Source organism: Equus quagga, chromosome 8 (assembly GCF_021613505.1).
Source record: "Equus quagga isolate Etosha38 chromosome 8, UCLA_HA_Equagga_1.0, whole genome shotgun sequence".
NCBI classification, from domain to species: Eukaryota; Metazoa; Chordata; class Mammalia; order Perissodactyla; family Equidae; genus Equus; species Equus quagga.
The window spans coordinates 116,949,292-116,975,301 of NC_060274.1; the positions used below are offsets into that span (position 1 = coordinate 116,949,292).

Sequence of the window (26,010 nt, forward strand, 5' to 3'; positions counted from 1 at the left end):
TTGTTTAGTCACTACCCTAGTGGTCCACAGAATATTCCTCTATTTAAGTACTCTAGACAAGGCTTCAATAAATATCTTCATGCCCATAGATTTTTTTCTTCTTATTCCTGATAGGATGAAAAAATAATTATATTTTGGGGCTTTCCCAGTGGCGCAGTGGTTAAGTTCGCATGTTCCACTTTGGCAGTCCAGGGTCTGCCGGTTCGGATCCTGGGTACGGACCTACGCACTGCTTGTCAAGCCATGCTGTGGTGGCATCCCATATATAAAGTAGAGGAAGATGGGCATGGATGTTAGCTCAGGGCCAGTCTTCCTCAGCAAAAAGAGGAGGATTGGCAGCAGATCTTAGCTCAGGGCTAATCTTCCTCAAAAAAAAATCATGTTTTAATAACTCTTGATATGTATTACCAGGTTGCTTTCCAAAATAGTTAGTATAATGGTACTTCAAAGCTACATTACTTAACACAGTAATTGGTAGAGGGCTCAAATCTCAGATGCCATCTGGGAATGTAAAGGACATGAGTACTTCCAAAGACTCACAGAGCTGGTCCTGAAAGGGCAAGTATCTGACCATATTCAGGGAGCATCCTGGGGTATAGCTGACGGGATGGTACATTCAGAGGGAGGGCAGTTCCCACCCTGACTTCTTACTAAATACAGCAGACAGATTGGTAGAAGCTAACCAGATTTTCCCATGGTGGCTCAGATGAACATGGCAGAAGGCAAAGACTTTGGTCAATGTGATGGATAAAACCATTGACCTATGATGAAGCCCAAAAGAAACAGCAAAGTTCTAAAATTCTGAAGGTACCCACAGGCCCGGGGTCTCTGTTGCAGTCATCAGCACCTGGAAATCCTGCCTAAGCCTGGGAAGCAGCCCACCCAGAATCAGCAACTTAGAACAACAGAGCTGGACATACCCCCACAGACCACTTAGTCCGGTCCCCCCATTTTACAGACAAAGGAACTGAGGCCTAGAGAGGCCGGGTGCTGTTCCCAGGGTTGCACAGCTACTGTGTGTCCGAGCCGAGGCTCTAGAGCACGGGTCTTCTGATCGCCACTGGCTTCCACACCACCGAACTGCTTGCCTTGCTAAAAAGAACCTTGATTCTGGGGGTAGCTTGCACATCTGCTCTGCTCCCATTCCTGCAAGTACATCACGTGCTGGATTCAAACCAAGCAAAACTTACCTTGGAAACTCAGCTCGTAGTTCCGTGAACCCGCCTGAAACGGCACCACTCCTCTCGGACAGCAGAGAAAGAAAGACTCCAGGTATGAAGAGTCGATGCTTGAACTTTCCTGATTGTCTGTCTAATTACAGAAAGAAAAAAAAAAGGTAACGACTTCAAGGGAGGTTTTTAAGAAATCTCTACCATTGTATCTTATATAATTTTATTTCAGCCATGGCATTTGAACAGAAACACATCTGGCCTCCCAAACCAGATTGTACAGGCTTCCAGGTTGGAGTCACCCCACAGCCTTTTGTCGTCTTCTTCATCACCGGGCTAGGAGAGAGCAGTCTCCTGCAGAAACTGACCATACGCTTGGTGGATGCCTGAAAAATAGAGCTCTTTGCAATAGTCTCTTCACACCTTCCATAAATATGACCCAAGTGTACAGATCACTTGTACCCATGGCACAGACATCATGTCCACACCGGCAATCTAACAGAATCCAACACTCCAGCATGAAACAGAACACACAGCTCTCTTCGCCTATCACCTGACGAGCAAGCACAGTTGAGAGCTGCGGTGAAGGCAGGTGAGGCGCCAACAGGTGTCCTGCTATCCGAATGTAAGGGACCTACTCCTTCTCCTCTGCCCTGAGCCAGCAAATAAAATTAACCGAGCCTCCACTCAGTCAACAACATGGAAAAAGCACCTGGATTTGCACCGACTGGGACTAAAATGAAAGGGGGGAGGAACATCCCCAAATGAAAAGATAGAACCTCTGGTCTCAAGGCCTATATGAAGGGTCTGAACATTAGAATGGGTGGGTAAAGGGAAGTCTATTGATTCTAGCCAGGGGGCCGGGTAGGCCACCATTCCACTGTCCCCATCCTATGGCAGGGTTGCAGACCAGGGCAGACAGGATGTAAGCCCCTAACTGCATGGGTTCCCAATATTAATGGTGAGGAGATACTTGTTCCTTGTGATCTAGAATGGAGGAGCTAATGACAAAAAATCCTGCTGGCAGCCGGTGGTGGGAGGGGGCTCCCAGTCCCTTTAATGACATTCCAGACTCTGCAGCTTTCAGCTACACCGCCCCCCCAGCCCCTACCCCATCCCCCTAATGGAAATGCCTGCTGGATGTAAGGGGAGGGCACCAGAACGAAAGCATCCAAGGAAACGGCCCTGGGTGGAGAAGAGCCTGAACCAGGTCCCTTTAGCCTAGAGAGGAACATGGTGGGGGCAGGAAAGCTGGACTCGAATATTTGCGCACAGTGCAAAGTGGGGATAAACTTGAAGATTTCAGGAGGTAGAACCAGGACAAATGGGAGGAAGGGACCAGAGGGCCATCTTTAGCAGAACTTTCTGAATTACAGCATCCAACAATTAAGTGACAATACGAAGACTGTTGCAACAGCGGCTGGGACACTATCTGTCAGCATGATTGTAAAAGAGACTGCCCTCTGGCGTGGGCAGTGGGAAACTGTTTCCATGATCAGATGATGTGCTGGTAAACCATACACCTTCCTCAGACCCCAAGGAGCAGCTAAAGTGGGCAAACCCCTGCGAGCACAGGGTGGGGTGAGGCACCCCAGTTTGACGACTCAAATCTCTGCCCTCATCTCCCGTTCCCGCAGCTGAAGCCTCGTATCCATCAACTGCCTGCTCAGCTCTGCAGAACCCTGTTCCCGGCTGGAAAGAATCTACAAAGGCCAGAGCCTTCAAACTTTTAACAGGAGCGTGAATCCCCCAGGCATCTTGTTAAAATGCAGACTATGATTCAGGGGAAGAGTTTTAGATTCTGCATTTTGAACAGCTCCCGGGTGATGCTGATGCGGCTCGTCTGTGGACCTGACTTTGCCTAGCAAGGCTCCAGGGTCTAGACCAGAGCGATTCACTAGAACTTTCTGTGATGATGGAAATGTTCTCTGTGTTGTCCTATATAGTAGCCACTAGCTATATATGACCACAGAGCACTTAAAGTGTGACTAGTGCAACCATGGAACTGAATTATTAATTTTATTTAAATTAAATTAAGCTTAAAATTAAATAGTCACATGTGGCTAGCTGCTGTCATACTGAACAGAACGAGGCCATTAAATCAGTGTCTGAGCATCCGGACAGCCTAGCATAGTTCACTCAGGCCTTCCTCTGGCCCTGCCTTCACACTGGACTCCAGTTCTGAGTGAACAAATGAATGGTAGAGCCTTCAATCCTTTATCCTCCCAGAAGACTTGAATTTATGTCTCAGTTTCAGCAACCAGGGCTTGGCTTTCGTCCTGTGCCTACATGACTGCCTTGATCTCAGCTTTCTAGAGCTGTGGCTTGCCCTTGCCTTGGGCAATTCTCTCAGGCCATGGTCTCCCGCCCCTGGACCCCAGCTTTCACTGCTGCTGAGCTTCGCTACCTGCTGGTAAACATCTCCAAGGGTCTGGAGCTGCACCGCCTGCCAGATGCAAACCCCATGACTACCAGGCTCCATCCTGCCCCACTGCTGCCTGACTGCCCAGCTGTTCAATTATCACCTCTCCCAGGCCTACGTCCTCTCCGTGTCTACCGTCTATGTAGATACTGGTCCTGGCTAAGCACCTTAATTCCCATATATCAATTCTACCTTCCAGAGAGTTCACTGTCAAAGCATATGCACCTACCTTTTGTTGGTAAAAGTTTCTGTTCTCCTAGTTCCTAATAGGGAGGTTCCTAACCTGGAAAGCTCAGTTGCCTAACTCTTATTAAAAATTCAGTTACAGGAAATAAAACCTGTAGGGTCCTCTCTGAAGGCCATACAGTCGCCTCTTTTCTCTAAATATTCTAACCTATACACTGGATCAAACCAGGCCACCGAAGAGCTGAAAACATGGACCACAACACATGGAACCGTGAAGGAGACCAGGCTGCTCGTTACGATGGTGGCTCACATCTCCTGGAACCATCATTTTTATTTTGCTTGAATAGCCAGCAATGAAAACCCTAAACTTAGAGTCTGTTTTTCCTCCGCTTTCTTTTTTTTTTTAAATAGCTCAAGAGCCAAATCAATTTATAGAATGATGGGTCTAATTAATATGAAACAGCCAGCGTTTATTCACATCTTCAAGAATATTTCTTATAATAGACACGCGCCGCAGATTAAATGAAAACAACATTTTATGTGTTTGCAGGTTGAAAGATACAGTCTAGAATTTTGCGTTTAACAAAGACTGAATGTCCCAAGGGAGAACTTTGTATTAAAGAAGTTTTATCAGGAAGTTTCCCAATGTTTTTACTAGGGAACATAAGTGACGGAACTTGTATAAATTTAAATATCATCTAGTCCCCACTCAGAGTTCTCTTTGGTCTCTGGGACCCTGATGTCACTAGAATGCAAATGTTTTCCAAGCTTTTTTCCTTATCTTACTGAAAATTGCAGGTATTTGACATAAGAACCAAGACCTATAGTTTATTTTTATTTTAACCAAGGCTAATCAATTTGAGTTTATAATTTCTATTTCCACAGACACCTCGCAGAGTCACTTTTATAGAACTGCACTTTGACAACATCCTTGTCTTGAACGTAAAAGAATCTGTACAAAGCTCAACATCACAGGAGCCTTCACACCGAGGGGCTCCACAGGCCACGGCGGGAGAGAAGAAAGCCAAGAGGAAAGGGACCAAGAGACTGGACTCTGAGCCCCTACCCTATTTCCAGAGGGCAGCTCTGCTTTACCCGAATCTGCTCATTTAGATTCTGTGAAAGATCGTTTGATAACATGTATCCGTTGCTAGGACAGTTGGGAAACCACTGTGCTATTGTCGCAACGGTAGGACTGCTGTTGAGGACCTCGCTCACCACAGCATACACGGGCCCCTCTATGTGGTCCCATAGGAGATGGTTTTCTCAGGCCTCTCTAACAGGAAAAAGTGGTGCTTCTCCTGAGCAAATTTTGTCTTCTTCCCACAGAGGCACTGGGGATCTTGTTATAGACTGTGTTTCTTTGTTTGCTTTGGCAACTAGGCAGCTCGGAGATAAATTTCTAGCCCATCGATTTCTAACTGCATGGAACCTCATGCTGGCATTCCATGTCCCTGGCTTGTCTTCTTCATGTTAATCTCTTTCTCAACACTCTGATTTCATTATCTACTTAAGGGCACTCTCTTTAATCCCATGAATCAAAGGGAGGAAGGGACACTAGACAGAAGCTCTGCTTATCTAGACTTCTATCCTCTATTACTATGTCCCTGTGTGGGTGAGCCTAGAATCTTCTAGTTCCAGTCTTTCAAGGGCATCTGAATCCAGACTCTGACTGAATCCTAGTGACCATCTACATCAGTCTTCTGACTTCTCATTCTTGCCTTCTTTTCTGGCTGGAAGCAGGAGTCTCTGTACATTTATGTACAGCCATGCGCTGCATAATGACACTGCTGTCAGTGATGAACCGCATAGACAACGGTGCTCCCAAAGATTAGTACCGTATAGCCTAGGTGTGTAGTAGGCTATACCATCTAGGTTTGTATAGCTACCATAGAGGAGGAAGAAATTATCCTCTGCCTTTCTAGGTTCTTCTGGCTGGTCTAAGAATTAAATTGACATGAGATACATTAACAGGAGAAAAACAAACAAAAGTTTAATAACATGTATACATGGGAGAAACCCAGGAAAACTGAGTAATTTGCCAAAATGGCCAAAGCCCTCACCTTAAATATTATCCTCAGCTAAACACAAAAGATGTTGGGGGTGGGGAGAGTCAGGGACTTCAAAGGGAAGGACAGTTATTCACAGGTAGGTGAAAAGGAGAAAACATTTGGAAAACAAGTGTTTATTTAGCCACACAGAAACAGAAGAACACAGAGAGGAGCCCAACAAACTGGCTTTTCTAGGTTCCTCCCTGTCTACTACCTGGCTCATGTCATGCTAAGGTGATAGCTTGCTTCCCAAGACAGGTTTTCTTTATCTGAATCCTTTTAAGCAGTCAAGGGAGAGATAACAAAAACATTCTGAGTCTTATGTTTCTTAAAAATAAACAGCCTAAAATAATCGTGTTAAAGAGACGTATTTTGGGGTGGCAAATTTTGTTCCTGTTCAGTAGACTCTATGATGTTCGCATAATGACAAAATCGCCTGACGACGCAGTTCTCAGAACATATCCCCATCATTAAGCAACACATGACTGTACTGATACATGGAAAGGTATGTCAAGGTTCCACTTCAGTCATGTCTCAAGGAGTTCCTTAAGAATAATTAATGTAAGTTTTTGTTTAAGATTATAATCAGAGTACATGCTTGCTAAAAAAATGCAAATACTGCTGTGTATAAAGTAAAAAAGCACCATTTCCTCTACTCCATGAACTCTCCACGGGTAAGCACATAGGCAGCAAACATTTTATTAACAGTTTTTTTCTGAAGTTGGCAAGTTTAAATGAGAGCCTCCACAAGGAGGAAGAGTACTCACCTTCTCCCCGTATTCAACCCATTTGTCAGATTCATTCCTCCAGTACCAAATCCATTTTGTGGCGAAGACACAGTTGGCTGGCATCATGACAGAGGAAGGCGTGGAGATACGTCGGATGGGATTAAAATCACAAGTCATTTCCTGGAAATTGACTCTATGATTTCCAATAGAAATGCTAAGAGGGAAAAGTTTAAAGTTAACAAAATGCTTCCTTGACCACTGCTTTCTGTACCCTGGTCCTCCCTAACAAGAGCACAGAATTAAAACTTTAGAGCTGGAAGAGATCTTCAAATTTTCTTTATACAGCTCCAGGTCTTACACATAAAAGAAAAAACTGTGAAATACAGAGAGGGAACGTAACTTGCCTACCCTACATTCTTTTTTAAAAGATTTTATTTTTCCTTTTTCTCCCCAAAGCCCCCCAGCACATAGTTGTATATTTATTTTTAGTTGTGGGTCCTTCTGGGTGTGGCATGTGGGATGCCGCCTCAGCATGGCTTGAAGAGCAGTCCCATGTCTGCACCCAGGATCCGAACCAATGAAACCCGGGGCCACCGAAGTGGAGCTCTCGAACTTAACTACACGGCCACAGGGCTGGCCCCTACCCTACATTTTTAATGGTGTCACAAAAAGTGTCCTTCCTTCAAAAAATATCCCCAAATAAAACTGTGCCCACAAAACAATTGATGAGCTCAACGTCAAAAAGTGAGTTAGAAACTCATAGGAGGTCAGTTTTTTCAATTATTGTTGTTTAAATAGTTGTCAAAGTGTGGTCCAAGACCTTTTCAGGGAGCCAGCAAGGTCAAAGTTATTTTCATAATAATATTAAGACATTAATTGACCTTTTTATTTTCATTCTCTCACAGGTATACAATGGAGTTTTCCAGAGGCTACAGGATGTGTGATTTCACAATAGATTAAAGAGATTCGCAGAAATATAAAACAGTGTCATTCCTCTCAATGAATTTTTTGTTTTGTTTTGGAAAAGTTATTTTGATAGTTATTCATATATACAGTTATACGCATATAACTATATGTTATATAAATATAGTTATATAAAAATGTTATTTACATTAACGTAATGAGTTTACAGTCATGTGCCACATAAGAACGTTTTGGTCAATGACGAACTGCATATGCAGTGGGGTCCCATAAGATTAGCACCACATACCTGGGTGTGTAGTGGGCTATACCATCTAGGTTTCTGTGAGTACACTCTATGATGTTTGCACAATGCCAAAATTGCCTAAAAATGCATTTCTCAAAATGTATTGCTGTCATTAGCGATGCATGACTGTATTGTTATTTTTAAATGAATCAATAAATACTTAATTTTTCTCAGTTTTTATTTTTAACGTGGTAAATATGGATGATAGCTACAATCCATATAAAAAGAAGCTCTTTGGGATCCTCAGTACATTTTAAGAGTGCATGTAAACTGAGGTCCTGAGACCAAAAAGTCTGAGGATTCCTGCTCTAACGAGGACCTCATAGATCAGTGGTTCTCAGGCCGGAACAATGTTGCCCCCGCTACCCACCCAGGGAACATCAGACAGTGACTAAGAGCGCACCCCCCCCCCCCAAACAAATCATTATTTGGCCCAAAACGTCAGTAATGCTAAGGTTGAGAAACCCTACTTCAGGTTTACCTAGCAGGGAAAAAAATACACCTAGAAATGGGAAAATAGCTGATGCCTCCCTCTAGTGGCAAAATGCAGCCACACAGAATCTCCACCCCAAAATCACTAAATTGGCAGACGATGAAATGTATGTAATTTTTCCCCCTAGAGAATTTTCTTATAAAACTAGTATGCATCTTATAAACACAGCCATGTGGAGGATCACCCATTTTAGCCCTGACAGAAACAGAAACAGAAAGTCTCCTCTTGGATAGCTCCAGGAGAGAGAAATCAGTTAACATGAAGGCAGGTGTAAAATGCTCAACTGTACAACAAAATTCTGCACTAGACTATATGAAATTACTCAAACCATGTCCTAAAATTGTGAAATTAAGCCAAAAGCTCTTTTGAGTTAATCATTTAGCATGTTTAATAATCCTACGATGAGGGGATCGGAACACACACCGACCTCTGCATTGTGTTTTTCTGCAGGACACATTGACAAATATTAACTAAACAAATAATTGTGTCACTGTTTACCTCACTTGAGTTAGCAAATATTCCCAGAATCCCTAGTATTAGCCAGGTTCTGAGTGACTGAAAATCTACCAGGCTTTTGTTTTTTCTTTTCTTTTCTTTTCTTTTTTTTTTAAGGAAGATTAGCCCTGAGCTAACATCTGCCACCAATCCTCCTCTTTTTGGAAGACTGGCCCTGAGCTAACATCCGTGCCCATCTTCCTCTACTTTATATGTGGGACGCCTGCCACAGAGTGGCTTGATAAGTGGTGCGAAAGTCAGCACCGGGCATCCGAACTGGTGAACCCCCAGCCACCTAAGCAAAGCACACAAACTTAACTGCTACACCACTGGGCCGGCCCCTTGGCTTATGTTTTTTCTTCGTTAACTCAGCAGGCATTTGCCACTTATCTCAAGAGTTATCTCAAACTTGAACAGGATTCTGAAGGAAAACTGTTTTTTCTCCTTTACATAAGCCTGGTACTATGCTTTCCTTTGATGATGCCGTGGATCTCACAAGCCAGAGTCCAGCCACCAACTTACAAGATGATTTTGGGGTCACAGTAGGCCTTCTCAATATTCTCCATGGGCTGGAGGTCTGTCCAGGTGTTTGCAATTGACATCTGCCACCGGTAGGGCAGGTGGAAGTGAACATTGTTGCATCTTTCTACAAAGACAGAGAGGAGGTCTGAGGGTTTGTTAAGTGGGGGTTCTAAGCAATTCAACCAAATTCACTGCTGGCTTTCCCCCGAAAGACCTGCCTTTCCCACCCTGCCGGTCCTGCATGCAAGCACACTTCCCATCTGTACCTTTGCTCATGCTGGCTCCTGCTTGTATTGCCCCATATTCCTATCTCCCGGTTCCTTTATTATTCATGGAGACTCATCAGAAAACAAAAATTCCCCACTCCCCAAAAAGTCTCTTTACCTACATGGAAATTTCAGATCATTCTAAATTTATAGTTACTCTTTCTGCACTCCACATGTGGATGTATGGAGACAAAACGCTCTCCAGCATAGACACCTGCTTGTATTTCCTTGGAACCCTGGCCTCGCTAACCTCACTCTGTTCTCATCTGAGCTGGATTTCACATTCCCTTAGCCAGCACTCAGTAGGCAGTTTGTGCTTTATTATTTATGTATCTACTTATTTTATATAATTTTCTCATTTGCGGATGGTTTGATGCCCCACCTTAATTACAAATTCACTGAAAAGCTTACATCACTGTTTAGCTTACATCTCCCTTGCAGGACTGGCATAGGGCTGGGCATGCAAAAGATGGCTATTGAATGAATGTTTGCTGAATGATAAATTAATGTTATATGTCTACAATACAGGAAAATAGAAAGTAGTTCTGTTTTTCACCATTTGCACTCTGTTATGTTTAAATCATTTTGAACTATCCAAAAGACGTGTGACTACTTTAAAACAAAAAGAGGCAGGCTTGACATCACAGGGAAAGCCACAGGGTGGCACTGCCTGAGATTTGGCTGATTCAAAAACACACAGCCCCTTGTTATAGTCCATACCTCACACCCATTAGAATGGCTGCTATAATAAAAAAAAAAAAAAACAGAAAATAACAAGTGTTGGTGAGGATATGGAGAAACTGGAACCCCTGTACATTGCTGGTGAAAATGTAAAACGGTGCAGCTGCTGTGCAAAACAGTGTGGCAGTTCCTCAAAAAATTAAACAGAATTACCATATAATCGAGCAATTCCACTTCTGGGGATATACCCAAGAGGATTGAAAGCAAGGTCTTGAGCAGATATGGGCACACCCATGTTCACAGCAGCATTATTCATAATAGCCAAAAGGCAGGCGCAGCTCAACTGTCCACTGATGGATGCATGGATACACAAAATGTGGCATCTACAGACAGTGGAATATTGGAATAGTATCCAGCCCTAAAAAGGAAGGAAATTCTCACACAGCCTACAACATGGGTGAACTTTGAGGACGTTATGCTAAGTGAAATAAGCCAGTGTCACACACATGTACAAAACAAAAACTGTTTGATTCCCCTCATATGAGGGACCCAGAGTAATCGTTTTCATAGAAACAGAAACTAGAGTGGTGGCTGTCAGGAGGAGGAGGAACGGAGGAGTTGTGGTTGAGTGGGTGCATAGTTTCAGTTTTCCCAGATGAAAAGAGTCCTGGAGACTGCACAACAATATCAATGTAACTAACACTACAGAACTGTACACTTAAAAATGGCTAAGATGGGAAAATCTACGTCACGTGTACTTTACCACAATTAAAAATAAAAACAAATTTTTTTTTAAGTTAAAGACTTGTGATTTAGAGAACACAGGGCAGAATCTTCCTCTTCGGACACCAGGCAAATAAGTCTAAGACCACTAAGTGATCGAGCACATGAAATCAGGTGTGATACCCAGGCCTGAGATAGAGGCAGAAACGTGAGAACAGGGCAGAAGGAGAGGACAGAAATTCGTCCCAAGCACAGTCCCGTGGGAAATATTTCTACAGGAAGCCTGGTGGGACCGGACAGTGAACAGGTGTGGCTCCTCAACTGGAATGACACACACGTCATCAGTCATACAGAGCACCCATGTCTCTTCAGTACACGCATGAGGAGCAATGGGAAAGAGCCCACGGCCCAGAAGAGACGGTGCCTAAATAATGAGAGGAAACAAACTTTGAAAATGCATCTGCTAGGATACTTTTGTCTTTTGGAATTATTTGTTGTTTGTTTGCTTTTAGTATATGAAAAGATGGGTCCCTGATCAAGTGTAATATTTCACCTAAAATTGAATTGCAAAGGAGAAAGTATAATATGCAGTAGCGAAGAACATGGGCTGGCTGGGTGATTTAGGGTCAAAACCCAATTTGGCTACTTGTGCATGTGAGGTCTTAACCTCTCTACGCCTCCAGTTTCCACGTTTATAAAATGAGTTAAGAACAGCACCTGCGTCTAGAGTCGATGTGAAATTTAAAGAGGTTGCATGTAAGTTCTTAGTATTGTGCCTGACAAACAGCAAACGCTCAGTAATGTTAACCATATTACTATTAATAAAGTTTCTGTTTCTAGAAAGTCCTTAAGTTACTCACTACGTTGACAACCCTTATACAGATTGTCAAGACAAATTTCCTTTGAGTCATGATCATCCATCCTGGAAGATGTGGTATTCGCAACGTCAGATATGGAATCTATAAAACAAAAGAGGATACGTGTATGCTGATCTTAATGTTTAAGCCAAAAATCAAGATACCCGGTATCACAATGGGAAAGAATATCTGAAACTGGGGCCAAGTTCAAGAAAATTCCCATGATTCACGTGTTATTGATGAAGGCCTACATGCCTCCTCCATAAAAGCGAATATAAACATTAATGATCACATGAGAGTTATGCTTCTTTCTTAAACCATGGTCAAACTATTCCTGTCCCTGATGAGTGCAGCAACTTATTCCATATGGTTCTACTGGTTGGTCCTTCCATCTTCATGTCAGTCTCTGCACCAGTACTACCCTTTAACCAAAACCCTCTTACTATACGCCCTTTATCCAAAGATAAATCACCAGCCACAGCCACTTTGCTGCAGACACAAGACATGGGGCCCTCTTTGTCCTTCTGTGACTTACTCAGTGCAGAGCCTGGGGTCCTTCTTGAAAGTTCATTAGCAGGGGTAACAGAGATTTGGGCAGAGTTCTGACCATGGGTCCCATAGGCTGCAGCTCTGTTGCTTGAAGAAGGTATAGAAGGTGACCCCTTGGCCAGAGTGCTGACTTGCACAGGGGCAGTAGTCTTCCCAGGTGTGGGCAGGACCTGGGTTCTCAGATTCTGACTTCCAGAGCATAACATGTCCTTATCCCCTCTGACTGCCGATGGTAAGCCAAAACTGGTGGCACCAGTTCTAGCTACCTCAGTAGTTTCATCTGTAACTTTACTAGAGCCATTTGGCGTGTTATGGTAAGATTTACCAGCCCCAAATCTCTTCTCTCCGTGTTTATCGTTAACAAATAATGCTGAAATATCACTGTCTGTAATTTTGCCAGTGATCTGGAGATTACTGTGAGTAGCTCCAGTGTCCTGATTCCTGGGTAACGATTTTTCCCTCTGTCTACTGTTTGTGGTTTTGTAATTGAAAGATCTTGTGGAAGTTACATCTGTGGCCATTCCATCAACATTATTATTAAAAAGCGGAAAACGCTGGACATCTTGACTCCCACTTCTGCCCTCGTCGTCCAAAGAAAACATGCCCGTGCTCTTTCTGGTGGTTATGACTTTTGGTATTTGTGGAGAACCAAGAGGAGAGCAGGAGGCAGCTTGATTCTGAGGAAACAAAATCTCTGCACTGGCAGCTTTGTTAATCAGCTGGGATGTGGGGTCCTTCCAGATGGAACCTGGTGTTGAATCAGAAGTGCGGTAACTGCTGCCTTGATTCCCGCGAAAGAGACGCTCTGGACTCCCATTCTCTGCAAACCTCTGGTTTCCTCCCACTTGACCTGTTCCTCCAAGATTGGAAGGCTTAAGCGAGATGAAGGCTGGCTGCGGGCAATCCTGACTCCCCAAATGCATGAAGTTGTGGGTGAGATCCTTCACAGGTACATCATCCAGGGGAGCCTTGCCGCTGATTTGGTCTGGACTGGGTGTGCAGGACCTCTCAGTAGAAGCTGAGGCAGATGGAAGAAATTCTAGACTGCCATGAAAGAATCGGTCTCTACTCTTGCTTCTACCTCTATATGGCACATCTCTGCGATGTGAGGAAGGAGCTAGGAAGAGAAAACAAAACAATGAAAATTAGTGCTAGCACGATTGACTTCTTACCCCTGTTCCTCCTCAGCTTTTCCAGGTTTGCCATCCAAGTTCTACCAAGTTACTTGTCCTAATCTGGCGTGTAAAAATCTTGAGAAACGCAGTTATGACTGTGAAGGGATCCTGCCATTCTGCTAGCACAGTGGAAGGCACCATCCCGTGGCCCAGGATAACAGTCGGACTGACCCTGGCTCTGCTTGGCTTCTCTCCTGGGACTCAGTCCCCAAACCCCCAAAATCTTAAGTGGGGCTATCCACTATCCCCTGGTTCAAGTCAGCACTCACCGCTATGGTGAATGGAGAGACAGACTAGTGCAAATCAGGGAGAATTTTCCAAAAGTCACTTAGATTTTGCCCATATTGAGATATAGGTGTACCTAACAAGTTAAGGATTCACAATCCTTAGAACAAACAAAAAGAATGAAACTATGGTGTAAAGGTCTGATTTCATTTAAGCTGGAAATTTTTCCAGTGTTCTTCATCTAGCCCTCAAGAGCCCAAGCTTAAGCGAGTAATATCAAAAAGAAGTGGCTTCTTTCTAGAACCTAGAAATCACACCTACCAGGAAGCAGAGACGAGGCAGGGAGTAAGCGTGTGTGTCTGTGTGTACATGTGGTATACATGCATGTGATGTTTATGTGTGGTGTACTGTGTGTGTGTGTGAGAGAGAGAGAGATGCATGCATGTGGTATATGTATACTTAGTGTATGAGGTGTGTCCATGGGTGAGATATATGTGTGTGGTGTGTGCAGGGTACCTCAGTATGTGAAGTGTGTGTGTGTGGTGTGAATGCACGTATCTGTGTATGGTACGTGCATGTGTGAAGTGTGTGGTATGTGTGTGTGTGATATAGGTGAGGTGTATGCATGCGTGTGGTATCTATATATGTGGTATGTGTGTTATGTGTGTGTGTGTGAAGCATGTGGTATGCATGTGTGTGATATAGGTGAGGTGTATGCATGCGTGTGGTATATATATATATGTGGTATGTGTGCTTTGTGTGCGTGTGTGTGGTGTGGGTTGTATTATTGTGTGCAGAGAAGGGAAGGAAGAGAGATCCTTTCTCTTCCAAACCCAGGGGGCAGCAGGAATATAGTAAAAACCAACATCCTCCAGTCAACAAAATAGTTAACTAGGTAGATTAACTATTTGTGATCATAAATAAAGATTTCTCTTGTATACAATAAATTTATACTGGGAAACTACCCAAAAATCACCCCTCCAGATATTCCCCTTTCAGAGAGCATTGTGGTGTGCGGGAAAAAGCATTACATGTGGAATCAGAACACATGAACCCTGCTACTCTCTAGTGGTGTGAGGCCTAGGAAACATACTTTTATTTATTCATAGTATTAGCCTTCATTCTTTTAAAAATAAATTAAGGCTGCTTGAAATAAAAGTCACTTAAAATTTCTGAGTCTCAGTTTCCTTATCCATTAGGTGAGGCTAATAATACACCCGCCTTTCTTCGGGCTTTTGCTCTGAGGAACAATGACGAGGTATTTTAGGTCAAAGTCCCATGTAAACTATAAAGCATTTCTCAAATATAAGATGTAATTGTTTCTTACCTCTTACAGAATCTTAGAATTATGTATTCTACTTACTTTATAAAATTCACCTCTTCTACATCCACTTCATAAAGACATTAAAAATTGGCAACTGTTAATACCATTAAACACAGGAAAATGCTTAAGAAATAGTACTGATCACTTCACACCCATCAGGATGGCTGTCATCCAAAACCAGAAAATAACAAGTGTGGGCAAAAAGGTGGAGAAACAAAGTGTTATGCATTGCTGGTAGGAATGTAAAATGGTGCAGCCGCTGTGGAAAATGGTATGATGGTTCCTCAAAAAACTAAACATAGAAGTACTGTGTGATCCAGCAATTCCACTTCTGAGTATGGACCCAAAAGAACTGAAAGCAGGGTTTCAAAGAGATATTAGTATACCCATGATCATCACAGTATTATTCCCAATAGCCAACAGGTAGGAGTATCCATCCATTGTTGGATGTCATTGTTTATCCATGAATGGATCAACAAAATGCGGTTATCCGTATAGTGGAATATTATTCAGCCTTAAAAAGAAAGGAAATTCTCAAACAGGCTACAACATGGAAGAACTTTGAGAACATTATGTTACGTGAAATAAGCAACTCACAAAAAGACAAATACTGTATGATTCTACTTCTGTGAGGTTGCTAGAGTGGTCAAATTCATAGAGACGGCAAGTAGAATAGAGGGTGCCAGGGGCTGGGGGGAGGAGGGGGTGCGGTTAAGGTTTAATGGGTACAGAGCTTCAGCAGAGAAGATGAAAACGTTCTGGGGATGGATGATGGTGATGGTTGCACAACAACATGAATGTACTTAATGCCACTGAGCTACACACTTAAAAATGGTTAAAATGGCCAATTTTATGTTATATTTACCACAATTTAAAAAACAAAAATAATTTTTAAAGAAATAGTACTGAGGACTATAAATTAAATTGTATATAGTTTTGCATCAATGCTAAATTTCCTGTATTAATTGTATGGTGGTTATGTAAGAGAATGGCCTTGTTTTGAGGAGGTCCACTCTGATATTTAGGTGTGAAGTCTCCTGATGGCTGCACCCCTCAAATGCTTTAACTACAAATATATTATGTGTGTGTGGGTATCTACACATACACATATATTGAGAAAAAGTGATAAAACAATTGTGACAAAATGTTAACAACTGAATCTAAAAAAATGTTACCTTTTTCCCTTAAAAAAAGATTTAACCATTAGCTTTTAGAAAAATGATAAGCATTTTTAAAAATCTGGTGGAGGGGGAGTAGCGCTTAGCATGAAAATCAAATGGCAAAATCGCCTACATACTATGATTAAAATTATGCAAAAATTCTGAATGCATATGGACAAGGTCTGAAAGAAAACTAAACAGTTTTATGTGGTGACGTAGAGTGATTATAGGTAAAGTTTTTCTTTCCTTGTGATTTCTGTTTATTTCTGTTTATTCTGTTAATTAAAAAGTAGAAAGCATTTACCTCTTAACCCAGGGGCTTTCTTTCGGCCATGCTTGTTGTTACAGATGTCCTGAATGTTCTGGACCACGGCCTGGCTCAGTCCGTGTTCCCTCATGATTGCCAGCACCTTTCTGTCCATCAGGTTATGGGACCTGAGACAGTTGGCATAACTGCAATTCCCTCGGGTAAAGTGTTCACAGATGTGGAGCCTCTCACACGGTGGCTGCTGGTTGCAAATCTGTCTTCGCCCCTCTCCTTTATAATTTTTGCATATCTATAGAAGAAGGAAAGCACAGCAGAGACAAAACACCTTCCTGAATCTGCCACATAATCATTAAGGAAAGTCCAAGTATACAAACATTTCGGAAGCAAGCAGAGATACACCAGAGGAAAAAAATGCGTGTGTATTCTACAGTCTTGGATGGGTTGTATGCAGTTGATGATTTATTTGGGGCAGAAGAGGCCAGCACACTAACTAAAAAGAACATGAATTTTATAAGCCTTTGGAAGAATCAAAATAAGATGGTCATCTATAGAAAGGACCAAACAGGACCCCAAGTGAGCCCTACGTTATAGAGGAACCCGAAAGAGGAAGGCCCATTTTTGGATATCAACTCATTCTGCAATTAAAAGGACATGTGGATCTTACCTGCAACTGTTTGGAATTCAGAATCTAGTCTCTGCTAGACAGAATGTGGCAAAGTTTCTCAAAAGAGCATTAAATAAGATAATTTTTCTATTTCTATGTAAATAGGTATATTTACATATCTAGCTCTACAGAGATGTGGTTCTTACTGAAAGGAGCAAAAAGAATACTGTCACTGAGGCCAGACCATATGATGCAGAACTGGAAGACGCTGGTTTAAAACTCTGCAGCCCTGGAACCAGCTATGTGACCTCATCTGAATTATTTATTTACTCGCAGCCTCTGTTTCTTTTGCCATAAAGTAGGAAAATATTTGCTTTGTCTACCTAAACCAAGTTGTTGAGCCAATTAATAAAATATGTGAATGTCTTGTGCAAAATATAAAATGTGATGCAAATGTTTGAGTCATTATATGAAGAATCTTCAAGATTAAAACATTTATAAGTTGTTTCAATAGACTCTGAGTAAACCAGATCAACATGGCTCACTGTGACTTATCTAGGCGGCAAACACGTGGAATCTTAGACTCTGGCAACAACGATTTAGCCACAGAGGCAACTTCTAAAACCTGATTCAAATACTTGCCATTGCTATAGAGCCTATTATCTAGATTCTAGACTCTAGACCAGCAGTTCTCAAAGCGTGGTCCCTGGACCAGTAGCATTAGCTCCACCCAGAAACTTACAAATGCTAATCCTTAGGCCCTTCCCCTTATCTATAGAATCAGGACCACCAGAAGTGGGGCCCAGCAATTTGTTTTTTAACAAACCCTCCAAAAGATTCTGATGCACGTTAAAGCTTAAGAACCAGTATCCTAGAGGCTCTAGCAAAAAACAAAAAAAGGACAATCAGTAACTTCACAAATGATGCTCTGATTAACATTCCTATTACCATGCTGCTGTTTAAGTACGAATGCTCCTGCCTTAATTAAGCCAAAACAAATGAAAGCATGTCCTCCATTAATAAGCACATTTCAATTTTACAAGTTTATATACCAGGAAGTCAGGTTTTCCTGACGCTTTTATGTTCTCACAGGTCAAAGCGAAGTGAAAAAGTGTGAATATTTTGTTTTTAGGGCATGGAGTGTGTCTGGTTCACTGCTGCCTCCAGGATTTAACTCAGTGCCTACCACTTGCAGGCACTCCTAAGTGTTAGCTGAACAAATGCAAAATGAAACGAGACCCCGAGGATGAAATGCCTTGTCCACGATCACACAGGTAGTTAGGGGCAGACTCAGGACTTTGAGAGCACGGAAGGACCCTCCTTGACCAAATATTCTTGAAACTAGCTGAACTCTGGCTGACCCCTCCTTGTAAACCCTGTGAAAATATTCCGCCCTACTCTCCCAAGTTAAAACACTCCATTAGAGACCTCTCTTGCCCAGTATTTTCCAATAGAACTTATGCTAGTGATGCTCTGGGCGATTTTCCACTACAGGAACTAGCTCCTCAGACCTAGTTCAGGAAACAGTGCAATCTCCCAGGCTGTGATCTTAACCCTGACATGTGGCAAATGGCAACTAAATTATTAGCTAAAAATAAACTTCAGGCATGACCCTCCTCACCCCACCCATTAATCATCGCTATTGAATTCTTAAAAGGGAAAGGGAGCCTCAGGTGACACTGCCCCCTTCTTTGGTCTCTGATGAAAGGATGAGGGGCATTTCCCAGGAGGACCCTCTCAGCGCTTCTGTCAATCAGCTCTTCTGGGAACCCTCTCTTGGATTCCTAATTCCTGACCTCCTCCCTTGAAAAGGGAAGAGCTGCCACGCCCCTTATTCTCCAGGGCCTCGACTCAGATGTGGGGCCTGATATAAAAAGTCCTTGGTGATTTTGGAGAATTGAAACAGAGTTCAGACCCGATGCGTGACCTTTCCAAGCCTCCAAGTTAACACTAGACCGCAGGTCTACGATCTTCTCAAGTGTCATAACAAGTCTTCATTTCATCATTCCTTCACAAAAAAGGAAAAGAAGGGGATGCCTCTGCTTGTCAAGGGGACCTTTAACAAGGTTGGGGTATAAGGCATTTCCTCATGCTGGTAGCCATGGGGGACTAGGGTTGGCACACAGGCTAAGGGCCAAAGACAGCCCAAGATCTCTAAACCGTGGGCTCCTGGGAACAGAGACAAAGAGACAAATCCAAGTTCTTAGATGAAAGAATGCATGAGGTGGGGAGAAGAAATAGGATGTATTTTCCTTCTCCCTTCCCCCTCCCCAAATATATTTATATAGAGTGCCTTGCATTCCTATTTCTCCTGAGCTTTTGTTTGTTTGTTTGCTTTTTGAGGAAGATTAGCCCTCAGCTAAGTGCTGCCAGTCCTCCTCTTTTTGCTGAGGAAGCCTGGCCCTGAGCTAACATCCGTGCCCATCTTCCTCTAGTTTATACGTGGGACGCCTACCACAGCATGGCTGCCAAGCAGTGCCATGTCCGCACCCGGGATCCGAACCAGCGAAGCCCGGGCCGCCAAGAAGCAGAACGTGCGAACTTAACCGCTGCGCCACCGGGCCGGCCCCTCTCCTGAGCTTTTTAAACGCAAAACCACCCTTCATGTCCTAAGTTTTTTAGGTCCTCAGGGAAACACACTGAGCTTAGAGTCAAAACATGTTTAACCCTCCAGAGGTCCCTAATAGCTATATTGTCATATATCAAAGTGCACCTGAATTTCAGCCTTGTTTATCATATCTCCATCTCTTCCACCCACTCCACTTGGGTCTTCCATTATGCTTCTGCGTCTCTTTCAGTGTGAGGCTAACTTCTCTACTCAAAGATTTTTCTCAGAATGGTCAGATACCATTCTTTAAACAGCATCCTCTGATTCTCAAGCCAATGGATGAGACTGTTAATTACCCACCATTGTTCCTACCTTTCTCCTAGTGACAGAAGCTTCCAAGTTTTAACTGGACATATGGTTACCCAGCCAGAAACTACATTTCCCAGCCTCCAGTGTGACCATGTGATAAGCTGTGGCCAACGAGATGCGATAATTATATTTTATTTGAATCACTACATTCTGGGGTCTCTTTGTAACAACAGCTTAGCCTCAAACAATATACCCTGTCATCTTCCAAAACCTCGATTCAAAGCCCATCTCTTCCAGGAGGCTGCCCCGATGTAAAGCATCAATTAGTCCTCCTAGCATATCTTCAGATCACACAAGCTCACACAGGGTTCCCTAGCAGCCGAGAGGAGGAGGCAAATTCTTATAAAACTTCAAATAGGAAGGAAATTGCTGGAATCTCTTAGGTCACTCAGCAACAGCCTTGACTGCCTTCTGCAGAGCCCTGAGGCTAACTTACGCGTTTTGTCTGCTCCTATTCCAACACATCTATGACACAACGCTGCCAATATTCTCCCTACTTTTTAAACTAAGAAATCATAACTCACCTCAGGCATAAAAAAAGGGTCACTTTGGAGGAGGAGCACTGCTAATTCCTCTTTGTTGAGTCCAGAGAGCTCGTGATTTTTCAGGATTCTGAAGTTCTCTTCTGAGAGAACATCATGAGAATATTTGCATAAATTCCTGGAAGAAAGGACAACTGTCAGTGTTTCCACTTCACAGAAGAAATCATCCAGGGAACTTTCAGCCATTGAAGATCAACGCCCATATCTTTTGTTATCTACACAGCTTGATCCTACTTAAAGAATATACTTTTTAATTTTTTTTAAGATTTTATTTTTCCCTTTTCTCCCCAAAGCCCCCCGGTACATAGTTGTATATTTTCAGGTGTGGGTCCTTCTAGTTGTGGCATGTGGGATGCCACCTCAGCATGGCTTGATGAGTGGTGCCATGTCTGCGCCTAGAATTCGAACTGGCGAAACCCTGGGCCACCAAAGTAGAGCATGCGAACTTAACCATTCGGCCACGGGGCTGGCCCCAAGAACATACTTTAAAAAGACAAAGTGATGAGACAGCTAGATGGGGGGGATCTATGCTTTAAACTATTGCAATGCTTCTTTAAACAGTACCTCTTCTTAGTATATATTAATAATGTGAGAAGAGAAAAAAATTGGCAAAGAAACTGAAACTAATTTATTGGAAATGATTGCCCACTGAGAGACAAGGAATAATTGAGATAACACATCTATGGACTGACAATAAAATCAATGGGAAGAGAATTCCATTTATCAAACATTTTAATTCTATGAAATTGTTCATTGCTTTATCTCTTCTGTGTCTTACACACCAATGTATACCTATAAGATTTCCTACAAAGGAATGGAACAAGCTCTTAATTGTATATTTCAAACAACTCCACAGAAAAAGAAATAAAAATCCTCTTTACTCTAAGACATTGATGATTTAGGTCAACACTGTCCAACAGAACTTTCTGTGATGATGGAAATGTTGTATAATCTGAGCTTTCCAAGATGGAAGCCATATGTGGCTACTGAGCACTTGAAATATAGCTAGCGAGACTTAGGAACTAAATGTGCTGTTTTACTTTATTTTAATTAATTTAAATTTGAATAGCCACACACAGTAATGCCTACCATACTGAATAGCAGAGATTTAGATCGCTGTTATTCAAAGCATTGTGGGAAAACCAGTGGCATCCCCATTACCTAGGAGCTTATCAGAAATTTAGAACCTCAGGCCCCACCGCAGACCTACTGAATCAAAATCTGCCTTTCAACAACATCCCCATACGATTTATTAACATTAAAGTCTGAGAAGCACTGATTTAGATTCTTGAGAAAGCCTAATAGAAATGATGTTCTCATTAGACAAGCGTAACTTGATAGTTATCAATGTCCACATAACACACTCATTACACTTTTTAACTCATGTATGCTACCTATAATAACGCAAAGTCCTCAGATTCGTGGTTTTAATAGTTACTAATATAATGGGATATTAATATTTTCTAGTTTGCACAACCATTATCAAATTATCGGGTGGTTAGGTAATGACTAGATTTTCACTCTATAAATAGTGTGACTACAATTACCTTTATACAAACAACCTTTCTTTTACATTATTTTCCTGGGATTTACTCCTTTGGGAGGACACAATAATTTTCTTGGCAGCTTGAGTTTCATTTTGATCTACTGCTCTCTAGAACACACACCAGCAATCTGTGAGTGTGTCTATTTCCCTGCAAAGACATTCACATGGAGTTTTATCACTTTTGCTCCTTCAATAGTTATGAAATAGACTTATGCTTTTAACTTTAGTTTTTAGCAAGACTGAAATATTCCCAAATGTTGGCTTGATGCTTATAGTTCCTTTTACTTATACTATTTGTTCATGTCCTTTAACTGTTTATCTAGTGGATAATGGGTACCGATGTACAGACTTGTAATTGTTCTTTATATATATTTTTTATATTTTTTGATGTTAATCCTTAGCCTTATTTCAAACAGTTTTTCACTTTTTCCCTTTTTATCAAGAACTTATTAAAGTTGTTGCTGAATTTTTATATGATCAGATCCTTCCAGTTTGCCATTCATAACCTAGCCTACTATTAAAATACCAAGAAATTAATTCCTCCACCATAGCTGGATAGCTATAACATTTTGTTTCATTTTTAAAGGAGACATTTTCAACTTTAATTCTTTAAAACATCTGGAGCTTATTATGACAAGTGGTGTCGGGGAACACCAGTGCTTTATGTCAACTTTTCTCATTAATGTATATTAAATAGGATTCCTTTTTATTATTGTGTTATCTTGGACTATTGTGTGTTAACCTTTTAATAAATTTAGAACTGTTGGAATCCCTATTGCATTTTATCAATCTACTGCTCTGCTTTGAAACCCATACTACATAATTTAAACGTGCTTTGCACCATATTTTAAATATTAACAGTAATTTATCATATCATTGGCTTATTCCTTTTCAAAAAACTCTTTAGTGTGCTTAACTATTTTCTCTCTATAGAAATTTTATTATGGTTTTGTTAATTTCCGTAAAATATCATATTAAGAATCTAATTTGTGTTGACTCCATAAATTAGATTGGATATTATATCATCTTAATTATGTTAAATCTTCTGATTCTGGAATATAAAATATCTCTCCATTTATTCAAGTCTGTTCTATTTTTCTTATTGAGAATTAAAATCTTTCTTTTAATAGTACTCATTTTCAAAATATTAAACATTTATCTGTTGCCACTATTATTTTTTAGTTATTTGTCACTAGTAAACAGAAATGCAAGTGACTTTGCAAAATCATCTTATTGAAATTGGTAACGATTTTTCTCAAAATGTAAACATCTAGGTAAAAGTTATTCTCTAAGAATTAATCTTTAAAAGTCACATTCAGATGCTGCTGCCTGTGCGTAGGCATTTCTGAAACCCTCTGCAATTGCCTTCAGATCTAGATGTGGAACCTCATAAGAAAAATCACAGAATCGCCGACTGTGTCAGCCACAGCACCAGCCCTTAAAATCCAACCACCCCTCCCATGCACCTTGCTTCATGGAGAAGCCAAGGGCAGCTGGTCAGACCCTGGCTACAGCCTCTCTCCCAGCTGTTTTCTCAGGCAGGCCTTCTCCTTGCTTTCTCCACCCGGTGTCCCTGGCTTTTAGTGTGTTTTGGACACTCCTTGATAAGGCTGACCTCAGCTCTCTGCTTGCTTTGGGTTCTGTGGTTTCAGATAACTGCTACCCAGCAGGCCCCACCATCCGAGCCCTCAGCAGCTGGACAAAGACTCCACCTCATCACTCTCCCAACCCCCATGGGAGGGGGAATCTGAAGAGAATTTACAGCAAGAAGGGCCCAGCTTCCTGCCCAAAGCAGAAAGCCCCTCCCTTATAGCTTTATGAGAAGTTTATGAACCTCATTACCTCATAAAGCATCCTCACTCCATTGGCCATTGCCACTAATGATCCTCTTGACATGGAACTGAAAATGACAACTCCTGACCACTAGACAGGTTCTGCCCTCTGGCCCAGAGATGCCTGACACCTGTTAGTCAGAGGGAATTAAGAATCTTTGCTTTCCCTTTAGCTCTAGGCCAGACAGCCTGAACACGGAGCCAAGACTATGGTACCTCTCCTGTGGCCAAATTAGGGTCACAGATGAGGGCTCTGCCCCTCTCCAGAACCCGGCAAGATGCAGCATTGCTCACACCTGCCCTGTGCCTGCTCTGTCCTAGATGAGGAGGAGTGGGGTACTTCCTAGGGCCTGGAAGTGAACCTTTCCTCTAAATCACTAAAGGCAGCCAGGCAGCCCAATGGGGACCCCTTTGCCTGGAACTCTGAGTGTCCAGGCTTTCCAAGCCCACCTAAGACACTGAAGCCTAGAGGAAGAGCCCACTCAGCACACACTGCCCGCCTGAGGGCCCAGTTTCACTTTGCATTCTCATCTCCATCCTCAGGCAAACTGCTCATTCCTCTAGATTCTGTGATACTCAGCTAGAACCCAGCTTCACTTGGCCACATCTAGGTCTAGCCTTGGTTTCTGACCTGCAGCCCACTCCCTGGGAGGCCCCGCTGTTTCCCCACATTGCCTAGACTTCTCCCAACTTCTTCTCAGAGGCTTCATCTTTGCCCTAATGTCAGCATATTCATCAGCCACGGGGGTGGGGCAGTTTGTACTGTACAGTATTTGGGTGTGAGAGCAGAAGTACAGAAACTAACACTTATGACCAATTTACTAAGTGACAGGAACTCTGCATCTGTTGTTTAATTTAGTCATTACAAAAATCCTATGAGACAACAGTTTACTTTTCACTTTGGGAAACTGAGGTGGGATAAAATGAGAAATCAAAGGTGACTCAAATAAGAGGAAGATCTGGTAACTGAACCCAGATCCCAAATCAGAAAGAAAGAAAAAGGCACTCTGGATTATTTAGGCCACTGTTCCCCAGGACTAAATGGAAAATTGAGAGCAGAGTATAAGAAGAGAGAATGCATATAAATCATATAAAGGGTGTCGCAGGGACACAAATGATACAAACTATTTCTTCCGATGGGCGTTGAGGAGATGAGTTCAGCAGCACTGATCCTGGTTAGGGCTCAATGGAGGTCGTGTTTCGGTTTAAGGTGACAGGAGCTTCCTTCCCACTTTCTTATGATCACTCTGCCCCAGCTCCAGGTCCCTAATATTGGTTGGGAGGCTTACACCAGGAAATAGTGTGAAAGCCCCCCATGGCTTCTTGGGCTTCTCTAAGCCAGTGGTTCTCAAAGTGAGGTCCCCGGACCAGCACTGTCAGCATCTCTTGGGAGGCTGTCAGAAATGCAAATTCTCAGGCTCCATCTCAGACCTACTGGGTGAGTCTCAAAGTTTTAGTGGGCATTAGAATCGTTTAGAGAGTTTGTTAGAACACAGATTGCTGGGGCCCCACCCCCAGAGTTTCTGATCAACAGGTCTGGGGTGGGGGCCGAGAAGTTGCATTTCTAACAAGCTCCCAGGTGACGCTGATGCTGCTGGTCTAATGAGTACACTTGGAGTATCGTGGCTCAAGGTTTCTTCCTCCAACAAAGGACAATGGATCCCACAGAAGTTGGTTCGTACCCGCAGGGTCTCCCCACCTCCTGGCACAGAAAGAGCTCGCCGAGAAGCTATTATGAAGGGCCCAGGGAAAAACAAGCATTTGCAGAATGCTGCCTGCACTTGGAGCAGATAAACTTCAAACAGTGTGAGTTGGGAGAGGATATGATAATTTTTTTAAAAAAAAAAGCAAAGATGGCCTTGAAAGAGGCAAAATTGTCTCTCTTTCAAGAATCTCAGGCCAAAAGACTAAAAACAAATGACCTTTTCACTTTTCTCTCCCAGCCACAGAACAAAATGTTATTTTAACCCCTCAATAAATCCTCCCCCCACCACCGATGAGGCCTAGCCTGCAGAGTGCTTCTCATCCTTGGCTACACAGGATAATCAACTGAGGAGTATTTGGAAAT

The 26,010-nt window shown here is 42.5% G+C and overlaps 1 protein-coding gene across 1 annotated transcript in view; it reads right to left on the minus strand.

The window, feature by feature from the left end:
• ZC3HAV1 (zinc finger CCCH-type containing, antiviral 1) overlaps positions 1-26,010 on the minus strand; it is a 59,710-nt gene that overhangs the window by 21,877 nt on the left and 11,823 nt on the right. The window contains exons 2-8 of the mRNA XM_046669126.1: positions 20,547-20,682; positions 16,538-16,790; positions 12,336-13,466; positions 11,804-11,902; positions 9,274-9,397; positions 6,596-6,770; positions 1,191-1,311 (exon numbers count right to left, since the gene is read on the minus strand). Of these exons, the coding sequence (XP_046525082.1) occupies positions 1,191-1,311; positions 6,596-6,770; positions 9,274-9,397; positions 11,804-11,902; positions 12,336-13,466; positions 16,538-16,790; positions 20,547-20,682 (2,039 nt within the window). The remainder of the gene's footprint in view (positions 1-1,190; positions 1,312-6,595; positions 6,771-9,273; positions 9,398-11,803; positions 11,903-12,335; positions 13,467-16,537; positions 16,791-20,546; positions 20,683-26,010) is intronic.